At 31.4% G+C, this 12,227-nt stretch overlaps 3 protein-coding genes across 3 annotated transcripts; all 3 read right to left on the bottom strand.

The window, feature by feature from the left end:
* Positions 1-190: 190 nt before the first annotated feature.
* On the bottom strand, positions 191-1,411 carry GSTU17 (glutathione S-transferase GST 17). The gene is made up of 2 exons (NM_001248028.1): positions 1,089-1,411; positions 191-685 (listed from the first exon to the last, which is right to left on the bottom strand). Exons 1-2 carry the CDS (start codon positions 1,404-1,406, stop codon positions 314-316), a joined length of 690 nt encoding a protein of 229 aa, NP_001234957.1. The 5' UTR covers positions 1,407-1,411; the 3' UTR covers positions 191-313.
* Positions 1,412-1,775: 364 nt separating this feature from the next.
* Positions 1,776-3,496, bottom strand: LOC548031 (glutathione S-transferase GST 20). The gene is given in 2 exon segments (NM_001250769.1): positions 1,776-2,370; positions 3,094-3,496. Coding segments are annotated over 2 exon segments (675 nt in total). The 5' UTR covers positions 3,412-3,496; the 3' UTR covers positions 1,776-2,013.
* A 972-nt stretch (positions 3,497-4,468) lies between these two features.
* On the bottom strand, positions 4,469-5,423 carry LOC100795880 (probable glutathione S-transferase). The gene is made up of 2 exons (NM_001317696.1): positions 5,106-5,423; positions 4,469-4,804 (listed from the first exon to the last, which is right to left on the bottom strand). The coding sequence occupies exons 1-2, from the start codon at positions 5,421-5,423 to the stop codon at positions 4,469-4,471; spliced, it is 654 nt and encodes a 217-aa protein (NP_001304625.1).
* Between the last annotated feature and the right edge of the window lie 6,804 nt (positions 5,424-12,227).

Raw genomic sequence — 12,227 nt, 5'->3', positions numbered from 1 at the left:
CACGCACTTCCCGGACGTTAGTTACATCAAACTCACGAGCTTCACCAAAAATTCGCTAGATAAAGTTGTATAAAATGTAAGTGTAACGCTTGATAAGCGATTTACGGAAATAAACAAGTATATAATGATACAACCAAAAAGGCGTTGTATCGTTATATACTTACTCCCAAAGTATATAAAACCTTTACAATCAGTTAAAGACGTACATGTTACTAGAGTAAATTTAATCAATTCATAATTTGTTTAAGACATCATCTGTGAGAAAAGGATAGCTTCACTGAATTTGATTCCACACACACATGGAGGAACAAATCTAATCCTTGACCAAGTTACGAAAGACGGAAGGCAAGTTGTTCTTGCGATTGTGGTAGTAAACAAGCATCTTATCTCTTGGGGGCAAACTGTCCTTGATCAAAGGGTGGCTGAGAAAATTGGTTATCCATTCAGTAGTGGCTGGAAATTTCAATGGGTCAATTATCTGCATTGATCCAACTTCCTCCCAAACAGGAACCAAGTAAGCAATCCATCCAAGAGCAATGTCAAGGTACCCAATATTGTCTCCTCCAAAAAATTTCTTTCCCTTAATCTCTTCTTCTATTTTCTCCATCATTTCTATGGCTTCCTTCACAGCCTTTTCCTGTTCTTCCCCGCTGGTAGACATTGCTACCCATCCAGCCTTCCCAAGCTATTGTATTATATATAAATATATACAGAGCAAGCATTAATTGGAAAATAATAAGTTGTTGAAAGTGTGGTTTTGTATAAAAAAAAATGGTACAGAATAATGCTATTTTTTAATCAAACATCACATTGCAGTTGCACATTGTGATTGCATATGCATGAAATCTGAACTTCAGTCGAATTTCTTTGGTGTCATAATTTTTTATTCGTTAATGACAGACAGGCACATGGTCTTATGGTTTTAAAAGTTCAGAAAGGAAAAAAAACATCCTCGTTCTCTAAGCAAATACAAATTATTACGAAAAACGGATGCAATATGCTTTTACAAGAATTATCTCGTCAAATGGAATCTCCAAGTTGGTTCAACCTCAATAAGAAAAATTAAGGGAATTTGAAAAAAAAAATACCTTTTGTTCAACAGAAGTAGCCCAAAAGCGAGCAAGAGCTCTTTGATGAGGATGGCAAGGTAACAATGGATACTGCTTCCATGTTTCATCAATGTATTCAAGGATGATGAATGACTCTGCAATCGGTTTGTGGGCATGAACAAGAACCGGAACCTTCTTGTGAACCGGGTTCAACTGGAGAAGGAGATTGCTCTTGTTGAAGATATCTTCTTCAATATACTCATACTCTATTCCCTTCAGTTTCAAAGCCCACTCAACCCTTTTACCAAATGGACTCACCCAAAAGCTCAACAGCTTCACATCTCCACTTCCCATCATCTTCTTGTTTCAGAGGTTCAATTCCTTCTTTTCTTTTTCTCTATTTATTATGTGTTAGTTTGTTTGGTTATTTTCGTAATTTATGCAAATGATTAATGTGTCGGCTGGTTCTCTTTTATCATTCTCTGACCAGAAATGGCATTAGGATGGTTTTTTTTTATAATTTGGATGCTAACTTTCCAACAACTTTTTTTCTCAAATTATTATTAAAGTAAAAAAATAAATTACATATTTTACAACTTACCTTTTATATTTTCATAATTTCTCATTATTTTGTTGTGCCGATCCTCTTGCCCACAACAAGATACTCAAACTTTTAGACTCGTGAAACAAACCTTGAGTTAATTCTCGATTAATATGACAATTTTCTAAAGACATTGAATTATGATTTATTGCCATCAATATAAATATATTTATTAGTTAAGCTACATAAGAGTAGGATAATTGACATCAAAGATCAAAGCCACTTCAAAAGAGTAAATCTAGAAAATGCTAACTTAGCCAGAGATTTGACCCGATGCTTTACACCAATCCAAATATCTTGAAAGTATCACATACATAAATTTGGAGGAACAAATCTAGTCCTTCACCAATTCATGCATCTTAATTATAAGACTATATATTTGCTTCTTAGATCTTTGAGGTAAACAAGCATCTTATCTCTTGGGGGCAAGTTGTCCTTGATCACTGGATTGCTGAGAAAATTAGTCATCCATGCAGTGGTGGCTGGAAATTTCAATGGATCTATTATCTGCATTGATCCAACTTCCTCCAAAACAGGAAGCCAGTAAGAGATCCATCCAAGTGCAATGTCAAGGTACCCAATATTGTCCCCTCCGAAATATTTCTTCCCCCTAATCTCTTCTTCTATTCTCTCCATTACTTCTCTCGATTCCTTAAGAGCCTTCTCGCGTTCATCCCCGCTGGTAGGGCTGCGCAAAGCAATCCATACTACCTTCCTGAACTATATATATATACACACAAAACAGGCATTTGAAAATTAGTTATTCATATGGCTTTCTGTATCCCAAAATCAAAATTTTTAGAAGACAAATCTTTTTTTGTATAAAATATATCTATTTTTCAATCATGCATACATCATATCGCACTTTGGAATGTGCATGAAATAGGAACTATATATACCCATACATCATAAAGCTATGGCTTAATTATTGACCTTTTTATATTTTTACTTTTTTGCACCACTAAAACTTTCTTAAAGGCTATAACTACAGTAAAAAAATTGTTGCTAATAAGTTTAAAACCACTGCTATCACTGCTACTGCTATAGCATATAAGGAGTACAATCCGAATAAAATAAAATAAAAACTATACGGAATAAAAAAAAATGAGTTCAGTGACAAAAACAGTACGTGCTCAAGGAATAAGTGACAACAAAAAAATACAGAAAAGTGTACATAAAATTTACCGATTAATATTTAGACAAAAAATAACATAAAACAACAGTAAATTGTTCATTTTAATTTCTATGAAATCAGAAGCTAAAAAAAAATTCCCAATGTTTTTTCAAGCAAATTAAAAACGGAAAAATGGTAACCTCTGCAAATTATAAAATAAAATTATTTCATCCATTGGAAATGGAACCTTCAAGTTCATTTTAGAAACAAAAACAAAATAAAGAATAGTAATAAGACATTTAGAGATGGGGCGTGATTTGATAAGTTACCATTTCTTCAGCAGTAGCAGCCCAAAAGCGAGCAAGTGCTCTTTGATAAGGATGATGAGGTAACAATGAATATTGCTTCCATTTTTCATCTATGTATTCAAGGATGATGAATGATTCAGCGATGATGGATTTTTCTGCATGAACAAGAACCGGAACCTTCTTGTGAACCGGGTTCAACTCCAGAAGGAGACTACTCTTGTTGAAGATATCTTCTTCTATATACTCATACTCTACACCCTTCAGTTTCAAAGCCCACTCAATCCTTTTACCAAATGGACTCACCCAAAAGCTCAACAGCTTCACTTCTTCGCTTCCCATCTTCTTTCAAAAGTTAATTTCAATTCCTTTAATTTGTTTCTTCTATATCTCTAATACATTTGTTGTTGTATGTGTCTCTTTTTTTAATTTGGTATAGTTTACGTGTCTCTTTTTTTAATTTGGTATAGTTTACGCGTCTCTTTAATGTGTGTGTTTCACTGTTTCTCGTCAACATGCATACGCAAATTATTGTCACCTTATATATCAACACCTTTTCACCATCTCTAATGGCGATAATTTTGACAAATTTTATCTTTTGTTGGTTGGTTACGGCTGACAAATTTGACCAATATTGGTGTTGGACTGGATTGCACTTGGCACCTTCATCTCACTATCCAACAATTAACGTGACTTTTTAAATTTCCTAGCTAAACTGCTCTTACTTATATTCTTCATAATTAATAGTATAAATAAAATTATTCAAACACTTACGTATTATTGTTTATATATTTAGCATATTCAATAGTCAATGTTTCATTAGAGATGGGTTCTGACATTAGATGGAACTTATTATAATCTTATTTGCTGCTAGCTAGAAGGGCTGCATGGATGAAGATAAATTTATTATGATCTATTGCCATCATCGTTAGTTATGTTCGAGTAAGATAATTTGACCATCAAACTCACGAACTTCGCTCAGAACTAACTAACTAGATAGAGTTGTATCCAATATTATAAGGCTCTTGTATATACCGTTAATGAAAATAAGCATTACACACGCCAATACAACCAAGAAGAGGGTTTCTAATCGGATGACAACTACATATTACAAACCCAAATTATTTATTATTCCCTATTACCTACTCCCATAGTTTATATAACCTTTATTCAACTAAAGATATTATTCTTAATTTATAAAAGATTAATATTTAATAAACTCTTTAAAACGGGAAATTCACTCTAAAGAAATGAACAACAAAGTCTTAATTGTTGATGAAAAATATTACACGAGCAATTTTTAATAAATTCATCGTAATTTATGGAAGACATGCATGCATGTTAAAAGAGCTAGTAGTTTTATTAAATTCATAATTTGTCAAAGACATCCATCTAAACCTTAATTAACAAAGTTGCGGTAGTAAACAAGCATCTTATCTCTTGGGGGCAAATTGTCTTTGATCACACGGTGGCTGAGAAAATTGGTCATCCATGAAGTGATGGCTGGAAATTTCAATGGGTCTATTATGTGCATCGATCCAACTTCCTCCACAACAGGAAGCCAGTAAGAGATCCATCCGAGTGCAATGTCAAGGAACCCTATATTGTCCCCTCCGAAATATTTCTTTCCCTTAATCTCTTCTTCTATTCTCTCCATTAGTTCTCTCGTTTCCTTAAGAGCCTTTGCGCGTTCATCCCGGCTGGTTGTCATTGCTTTTCGTGCTGCTCTCATAAGCTAGTATATAAAAATATATACAAATTAGGAAGCATGAAATATGAAACATTACCCGAATTTCGCTAGTGCTTTTTGGTGTCATCCATCGATTATTCGTTAATGATATGTAAATTGTTTCTAAAAATTCAGAAACGAATGAAACATATATCCTCATTCTTAGTATCTCTCTAAGAAAATTTAGAACTGTAAAAAAATGGATGTAAAATGCTTTTACAAGAATTATCTCGTCAAATGGAATCTCCAAATTGGTTTAACAAACCTTCAAAAAAAAAATAGAGAATTTGGTTTAGAAAAAAAATACCTTTTGCTCACCGAAATTGGCCCAAAAGCGAGCAAGTGCTCTTTGATAAGGATCTTGAGGTAATAGTGGATACTGCTTCCATGTTTCATCAATGTATTCAAGAATGGTGAATGACTCAGCGATTGGTTTCTGGGCATGAACAAGAATCGGAACCTTCTTGTGAACCGGGTTCAACTCCATAACTAGACTGCTCATGTTGTAGACATCTTCTTCAATATACTCATACTTTACACCCTTCAGTTTCAAGGCCCATTCAACCCTTTTGCCAAATGGACTCGCCCAAAAGTTCACCAGCTTCACACGATCTTCACTTCCCATCTTGTTTTAGAATTCAGAGCTTCACCTCCTTCTTTTCTTCTCCTTGTGTTTCTTCTCCTTAACTCTTATAGGTTTTTCCCTCTGCCTATATCATATTGAATTGGATAACTATTCAGAAATCATCTTTTATTTTAAATATTTTAATAACACCTCTTATTTTTTTCTTGTATGTTTTTCTTCTTATCATATTATAAGCTCTAAAAAGTGTAAGTGTTTTTTTTCTCTCTCTAGGTATTAGTTAATACATTCGGTATCTATCAAACATTTTCCTATTAAATTAGATAGAGGAAAAAGCATGAATCAACGACGAAGAATATAAGAAAACTCGTGTTTGTGTATGTGTGTGTGTATATATATATATATACACACTACCGTAAAAGCTAGAGGGAGTGGTTTTCTTTCTTTCTTTTGGCTTACTTCATATTGCACGGAGGAATATGAAATCTAAAAATCTTATAACTATTAAACCATTACCTGATTTTGTTGGTTAATGGCACAGCTAGTTTTGTTTTTAAGTCATTGTAAGTTACTTTTTTTTTGTTCGATTAATTTTGTGTAAATCTACATAAAATGCACATGGAAAAAACTGAAAGCTCATCTCAATTGTGGCTTTTATGTTGCTTGGTACATGGCCAAATTTGAATGACAGTAAAACCATTGTCATGTACCTAATAATAAGGAAAAATTCTTCGTTGTTGGGTACTTGGGCCCAATTTCTATGTTGGTCAATGTGGGTTTCCAAAGAGTCATTTTAATTATTTGCTTCTTCTTTCGGTGGTCTGTTATTTTGCATTCATTGCGAAGAAATTCTTATACGTATTAAGAGGGAAAAGGGAATTTTACTTTCTCTGCACTCAACGAGGAGTAAGGTGCATACGAAGGAAATAAAAAAAAAACAAACTATATAAAAATATATATTATTCAAATAAATATAATTCATAAATGAACAAGGAAATTTTTCTTTGATTTGAATTTATTCTTAATCCATTATGAAGGAGTGAAGGTGAGTTCGCAATTATTTCCTTTCTTTCAGAAATTTACAACGTAAAAAATGAACCGAAAACTTAAAAATTTACAATTGAAAGAGGGTGTGACAAATTACCTTATCATCCATGGTACCCCAAAATCGAGTAAGAGCTCTTTGATAGATAAGGATGTTGAGACCTATGAAACACAGACATTCCAGTCCCTTGTCGTGTCCGGTGTCCGACACGCGTCCGTGTCAGTGTCCGACCGATACGACACCCATACTACGTTCTATATTTTGAACATTATAGGTGTTCTTGTGTCCGTGTCTGTGTTGGTGTCGGTGCTTCATAGGTTGAGGCATTAACGGATACTCTCCTTTCATGTTTGATCGATATATTCAACGATGATGAGTGACTCAGCGATTGGTTTCTGGTTATGAACAAGAACCGGAACCTTTTTGTGAACCGGGTTCAGTTCCAGAAGAAGATTGCTCTTGTTAAAGATATCTTCTTCTACATACTCCAAATCAACACCCTTTAGCTTCAGAGTCCATTCAACTCTATGACCAACTGGACTCTACTCAAAGCTCAATAGTTTCACATCATTCTGGCTTCTCATCATCTCTATGTTTCGTCTTATTTTGTTACATGTTTATTTTCTTCTATTTATTCCTAGGTTATGTCTTGGTTTTCGTACGTCATTCTCTAAGACGACAATTTTGGCAAACTAGCATCAAGAAGATATTATAAAAATATATATAACAGTATTCTTATTAAATTTTCATGCTTTATTTTTCTTTTTAGACGGAAAAGGTAATAAACGATGAGGTGTCTGTGCTATTTTTTACTATTGTTCGGAATTTATTATTTTTGTAGATTTTTTAGACACGGGATTACTGGTTTTTTTTTTTAACACGAGATTACTAATTGTATGGTGATAATATGTTTTTAAATACTGGTGATCTAATATTTTATGATTTTTTATGTAGTCAGTTATTAAAAAAAATTAGATAATTATTTGTATATTTATATTTGTATTTTTTTATATGTTGGAATTTTAGAGAATCTTTATAAAATAATAATATAACCACAACTCCGCAAGGAACACATTAGATTATCAGGAAGAGTTGTAAGAATACCTCAATCTATAATTATTGATCAAACAAAGTCAGCGAAATTTAAATTCGAAAGTAATTTCTGATTCATGTACTCTTTTTAGGATATTACGGAATAGAAATTATATGTAACGGTTCGATAATTTAAGTTCATATTTTCTGATTTAATTGTCTAAAGAAAATTTGATAACATAAAATAAAACATACTCATGATAAATCACTAATATAATTATTTTATAATATTAGCTCACATTAATTATTAATATAGAAAATTTCATAATTATAATCTTTCATTCTTTTTATTATTTTTTAGGTTAATCCGCTCATTTGCCAGTTCAATTTATTTGTTTTTCTTTTCTGTTTTTGGCAAGTGAATTCATCAACCTGTCAAACTGTCGTTAAATAGGATGTCTGGATGTATTAGGATTTTTAACCTACAATACCAACCTAAGGCAACTCACCCTACCTAATTTTTTACGAGTCAACGGCGGAACAACCTAGAACAAGTAGACCCATTCTACCACTCTTTAGTTTATGCTAGAGAAATTTACAAAAAAATGTGATAGCATGTTGTGCAGAATTAGGAAGGTTCAAGAAGAAAAGTAAAATGCAATAAAAAAAGAGTAAAATAATAAAAAAAAAATATTTCTTCCACGATGAATTTGGGCTTCGTGGGTTTAAAGAGTTGGAAGCCGAAAAGAACAACTTAAAATTTGAGCTAATGTTATTCTTCTTCCATATCATCGGTTGGACTGTTGTTTCCTGTATCTTTAAAATTCAGCGTTCCTTTTAATTAAGGTTTTTTTAAACCTTTTCCGGTTCATTAGGAAAAAATGGATCTGGACTCATCTGAATTTGTCTAAAAAAGAAGTCAAATCTTACCAAAAATTATTTTTATTATAAATGGAAATCGAATATTATTTAAACAATTTCATCTTAATTTAATATATTAATTATTTGTATTTAATCACTGGTTAGGTTTTAATTAAGCTAAAGCCGGGGTTTGTATGAGTTGTTATTGTTTATTTGTTGTACATTGTTGGAACGCTCTTTGTTTAGCATCATATGTACATAAGTTAATTTGAGTTAATAGAGAATTTCATTTTTTTTTCTTTTAGATCAACTTATTCAAATATTATTATTTTTTATATAACTTATCCAAATAGGTTTTAAATATTTTTACAAGGCTACAAATGTATAACAGTAGAAGTCTTGACATAGAATTCATCATTAACGACAAAATGCAAATAATATTTAAGCATAAAGCTGCATGCCATACAATCAAAGTTTGAATCTAGGAGGACAAATGATTTTTCTTCCCGGCCATCCCAATTGCTACGCTCAAGAAGCAAGCAATGATATAATTATTCATTATTCAAATCTAATAATACTAATCCAAAGTTTGATTTAGCCCTAAATGAATGTGACTATGTGAGATATGAACAAACACATATTTTGATATTTACAACTTCGTGCTACTTCCCCCCCCCCCCCCCCCCAAAAAAAAAAATATTAACTATATATATGCGAATCAATTAGATCAAGGTGCCTTTGACTGAATCCTGGACCTCGATCACTTTCCTGCAATACAACAATCTAACTAGTAGCCAATGATGTCAAACTTAGGATAATATAATGTGGAAACGGATCTTAAAAGATAAAATAATTAGTATTAGGAAACTTCTTCGTCTAATTCTTAATAAGATGCGATAATTTTAACTTTGGACACTGTTAGACTAATAATACTCCTGCAATATTATAACTTGAATGTCGGACGTGACGAAGACCATAAAATTACTATGAATGAGTTGAGAGATGTTAAAGACGTACGTACAAACATACGAATATCATTCATTCGAGGCATTACTTCTTTTTTCTTAGACCTAAAGCCATGCCTTCATGGCTTCATTGCTAAATCATAAAACTACCTCCGTGTTCACCAACGTACATTCCAATTTGTTATACAATCTAATAGTTACATAGAGTAAACATTTAGATAGCGAAACATTTTGGACACTTTGTTTTTTATGCTATGATTTTTAGTTATTGTTATTATTATTAAAAATTTAATAAACAGTACCTTTAATTAAGGAATAAAAATAATAATCTCCACCAGAAAAAATAATAAAAATGAAATAAGATGTTAAACTGATATAGACACTCGTTAACATTACCTAATTATGACTCATTATTTTTGCATAAGTAAACGAGGAGTGTGCCTAATATGAACAAGAAATTTTAAGATAAAAGATGGATCAAACACTTTAGACATTTAGGGTGTATTTGGGCCTCATAGTCTTTCTTCTAAATAGTTATGTACATTAAATATTAAATAAAAACAAAATTTTAATTTCTATCATCTTCTGGTCTCTAAAATCTAAGTAAATTTTTTTTAAGATTATCAAAATTTTCTGTAGTAGAGGTTATTAGCCAGATTAAATTTCTTTTGTATAGACAAATGCACCTGTTGTATTTGTTTTAATATCTTGATATAGGTCATTCTTGTATTAGGGAGACTTTTGATTTTCTTCGCGCTTATTGTTGTATCATTTTGGGTTTAATATAATTTACATTTTTCCTAAAAAAAGAATGTAGTTATATGTCTTAGATAATCCCTAACGTTATATTCAAGATTAATTCGCCATAGTTCCAGCTTAATTAAAGTCAAATGCAAGGTGATAAATTAATGATCATACTTTTTTTTGTACAACTCAAATTTGTTAGTTATATGTTCTTGCCATTTTACTTCGATTTTTCAAAAGACAAAGCAATGATATTATTATAAACCATTACTGTCCCAAGTTGACTATTGTTGTATGTACCCCATCTCCTGTAAGTTTAATTAAGACCTGAGGCTATATTTCAGCTAGTCACCATCAATCTTTCGGCTGTGTCTCTTTTGTGATGTTTTCCCACCAATGTGCAACCTTGGTCCCATATTCTTCACTTCAGTGGGATTCATGAACTACAGCTAAGTAGAACTAATTAAAGAAAAATATAATATCACATCAAATTGAAATTGCAATTCCAATACAAGACAAGATTCTACTAGTATATATAATATATGCTATCTTGTGTCATTTTAATTCAATGATCGTGATCAAAGAAAAGCCAAAGTTCTTTCACGTAAAAATGGAAGCACATCGTTTAGTTTCTTTTCCTGTTCTGTCAACAATTTTGCAATTATTAAGAAAACATGAAGAAAAGGTCTAATTCTTCTTCATTTGCCGCATTCGAAGACACACCAGAGACAGCTCCTCTAAAACAACTGAAAAGAAAACGTGACTCTTTCTATATATAAACTACGGATTTCAATTTCTTGGAATATTAACAGTGTTAATTAAGGGGTCAAGGGAAAATTATATATGGTGACTGAAAATATTTTCAAAAACCAACAATATATATTTAAACAAAAAAAAAAAAAACAAGTTTTCGTCACAATCAATTTATTTTTTGCTTCTCTCGTGCTCAGCTTCTTTGATCACATGCCTACAATGGACATTGGACAATGGACCCCATGGCAAAGAGTTTCGCGCTTTGAGTGGAACATGGGCACTGGACACAGTATTTTCCAGCAAAGACAATGACTCTGAATACTGAATAGTAGCAAACCTCCAAACAAGTATAATAATCCACAAAAAGAAAATCAAACAGTGATATTTTGAAGGGTTTAGTGGAATTTATTTTAAATTATAACAAAATATTAGCTTATTTAAATCAATTTTTTATTAAAAGATATCAAAATAAGTAATAGAAACTATCAAATTAATTTTTATTTATTTATTAATTTCAATGATTTTGAAGTTTAAATTTATAACCCAAATTACTGTACGAAAAAATTTATTGTATATCTTAGTGTGAAAAGAATTCGAAGTACTTATGACATGTCAACATTTTCTGCTTGGTACTTGCCCATTTTGACTTGGGCCATATGTTACATGTAACTTTTACTGAGATAAAATTGTTTAAGTTTGATAAAATTATTATAGATGATAATGTTTTTTTAATATTTAATTTACAAATTTAGAATTTGAATTTGAAATCATTAATTAAATTAAAATAATTTAAACAATAAAAAACATTTTTTTTAAATTAGCAAACTTGTCATCATATTTCTTGCAAAAAAAATGAAAATGTAACTTAATACTAGTAAATGCATAATCAACTAAATTGTTATTTCAACTTAACGACTAGTTATAAGTGTAAGTCTTATATATAGAGAGTTACATTAAATATTTTAAAAGAATATTACATATAGTAATTATATTTAAAATTTTCTCTCATAAAATTTAGCCAGAGAACATTGATCATATGTACCAAAAGAAATGTAACTCAATAACGTTTTAGGTTTCACATAAGTTGTTCAATTTTTTTACTTTTAAAAAGTTGTGATATTGAATACATTGAATAAAAAAATGCATGCAGAGCATTTTCCATGTTTCTGTTTCTGCTGCTGACTGCAGTGCTGCTTACCTAATATTCCCTCATCCCTTCTGAGTTTTTATTACCATCGAAATAGCTTTTTGGAAACCACAATAATGTTTGTGACTATAGTGTCCCCCACAAATAAAATCTGTGTGTAGCACGCATTTTATATTTTTAACATAAAGCCTGGATAATGGTAAACTTTATTCAGGTTAGCTACTTAGCTACACAAATGTAGCCGTTCATGTTCACATACCTAGAATGAACCAGTTCCAATAATTAATTGAAACTTTTGT

This window comes from Glycine max, chromosome 5 (genome assembly GCF_000004515.6).
Source record: "Glycine max cultivar Williams 82 chromosome 5, Glycine_max_v4.0, whole genome shotgun sequence".
In the NCBI taxonomy this organism is placed as follows: domain Eukaryota; kingdom Viridiplantae; phylum Streptophyta; class Magnoliopsida; order Fabales; family Fabaceae; genus Glycine; species Glycine max.
The sequence above is the reverse complement of the archived record's forward strand: the minus strand, read 5'-3'. Positions and strand labels throughout refer to the sequence as shown.

Excerpts from the sequence above, each read along its gene's own strand:
- GSTU17 (NM_001248028.1), bottom strand. The coding sequence starts at position 1,406 with ATGATGGGAAGTGGAGATGTGAAGCTGTTGAGCTTTTGGGTGAGTCCA. Across the intron at positions 686-1,088 it reads CTACTTCTGTTGAACAAAAG|CTTGGGAAGGCTGGATGGGT; the intron begins GTATTTTTTTTT and ends ATAATACAATAG.
- LOC100795880 (NM_001317696.1), bottom strand. The coding sequence starts at position 5,423 with ATGGGAAGTGAAGATCGTGTGAAGCTGGTGAACTTTTGGGCGAGTCCA. Across the intron at positions 4,805-5,105 it reads CCAATTTCGGTGAGCAAAAG|CTTATGAGAGCAGCACGAAA; the intron begins GTATTTTTTTTC and ends TTTATATACTAG.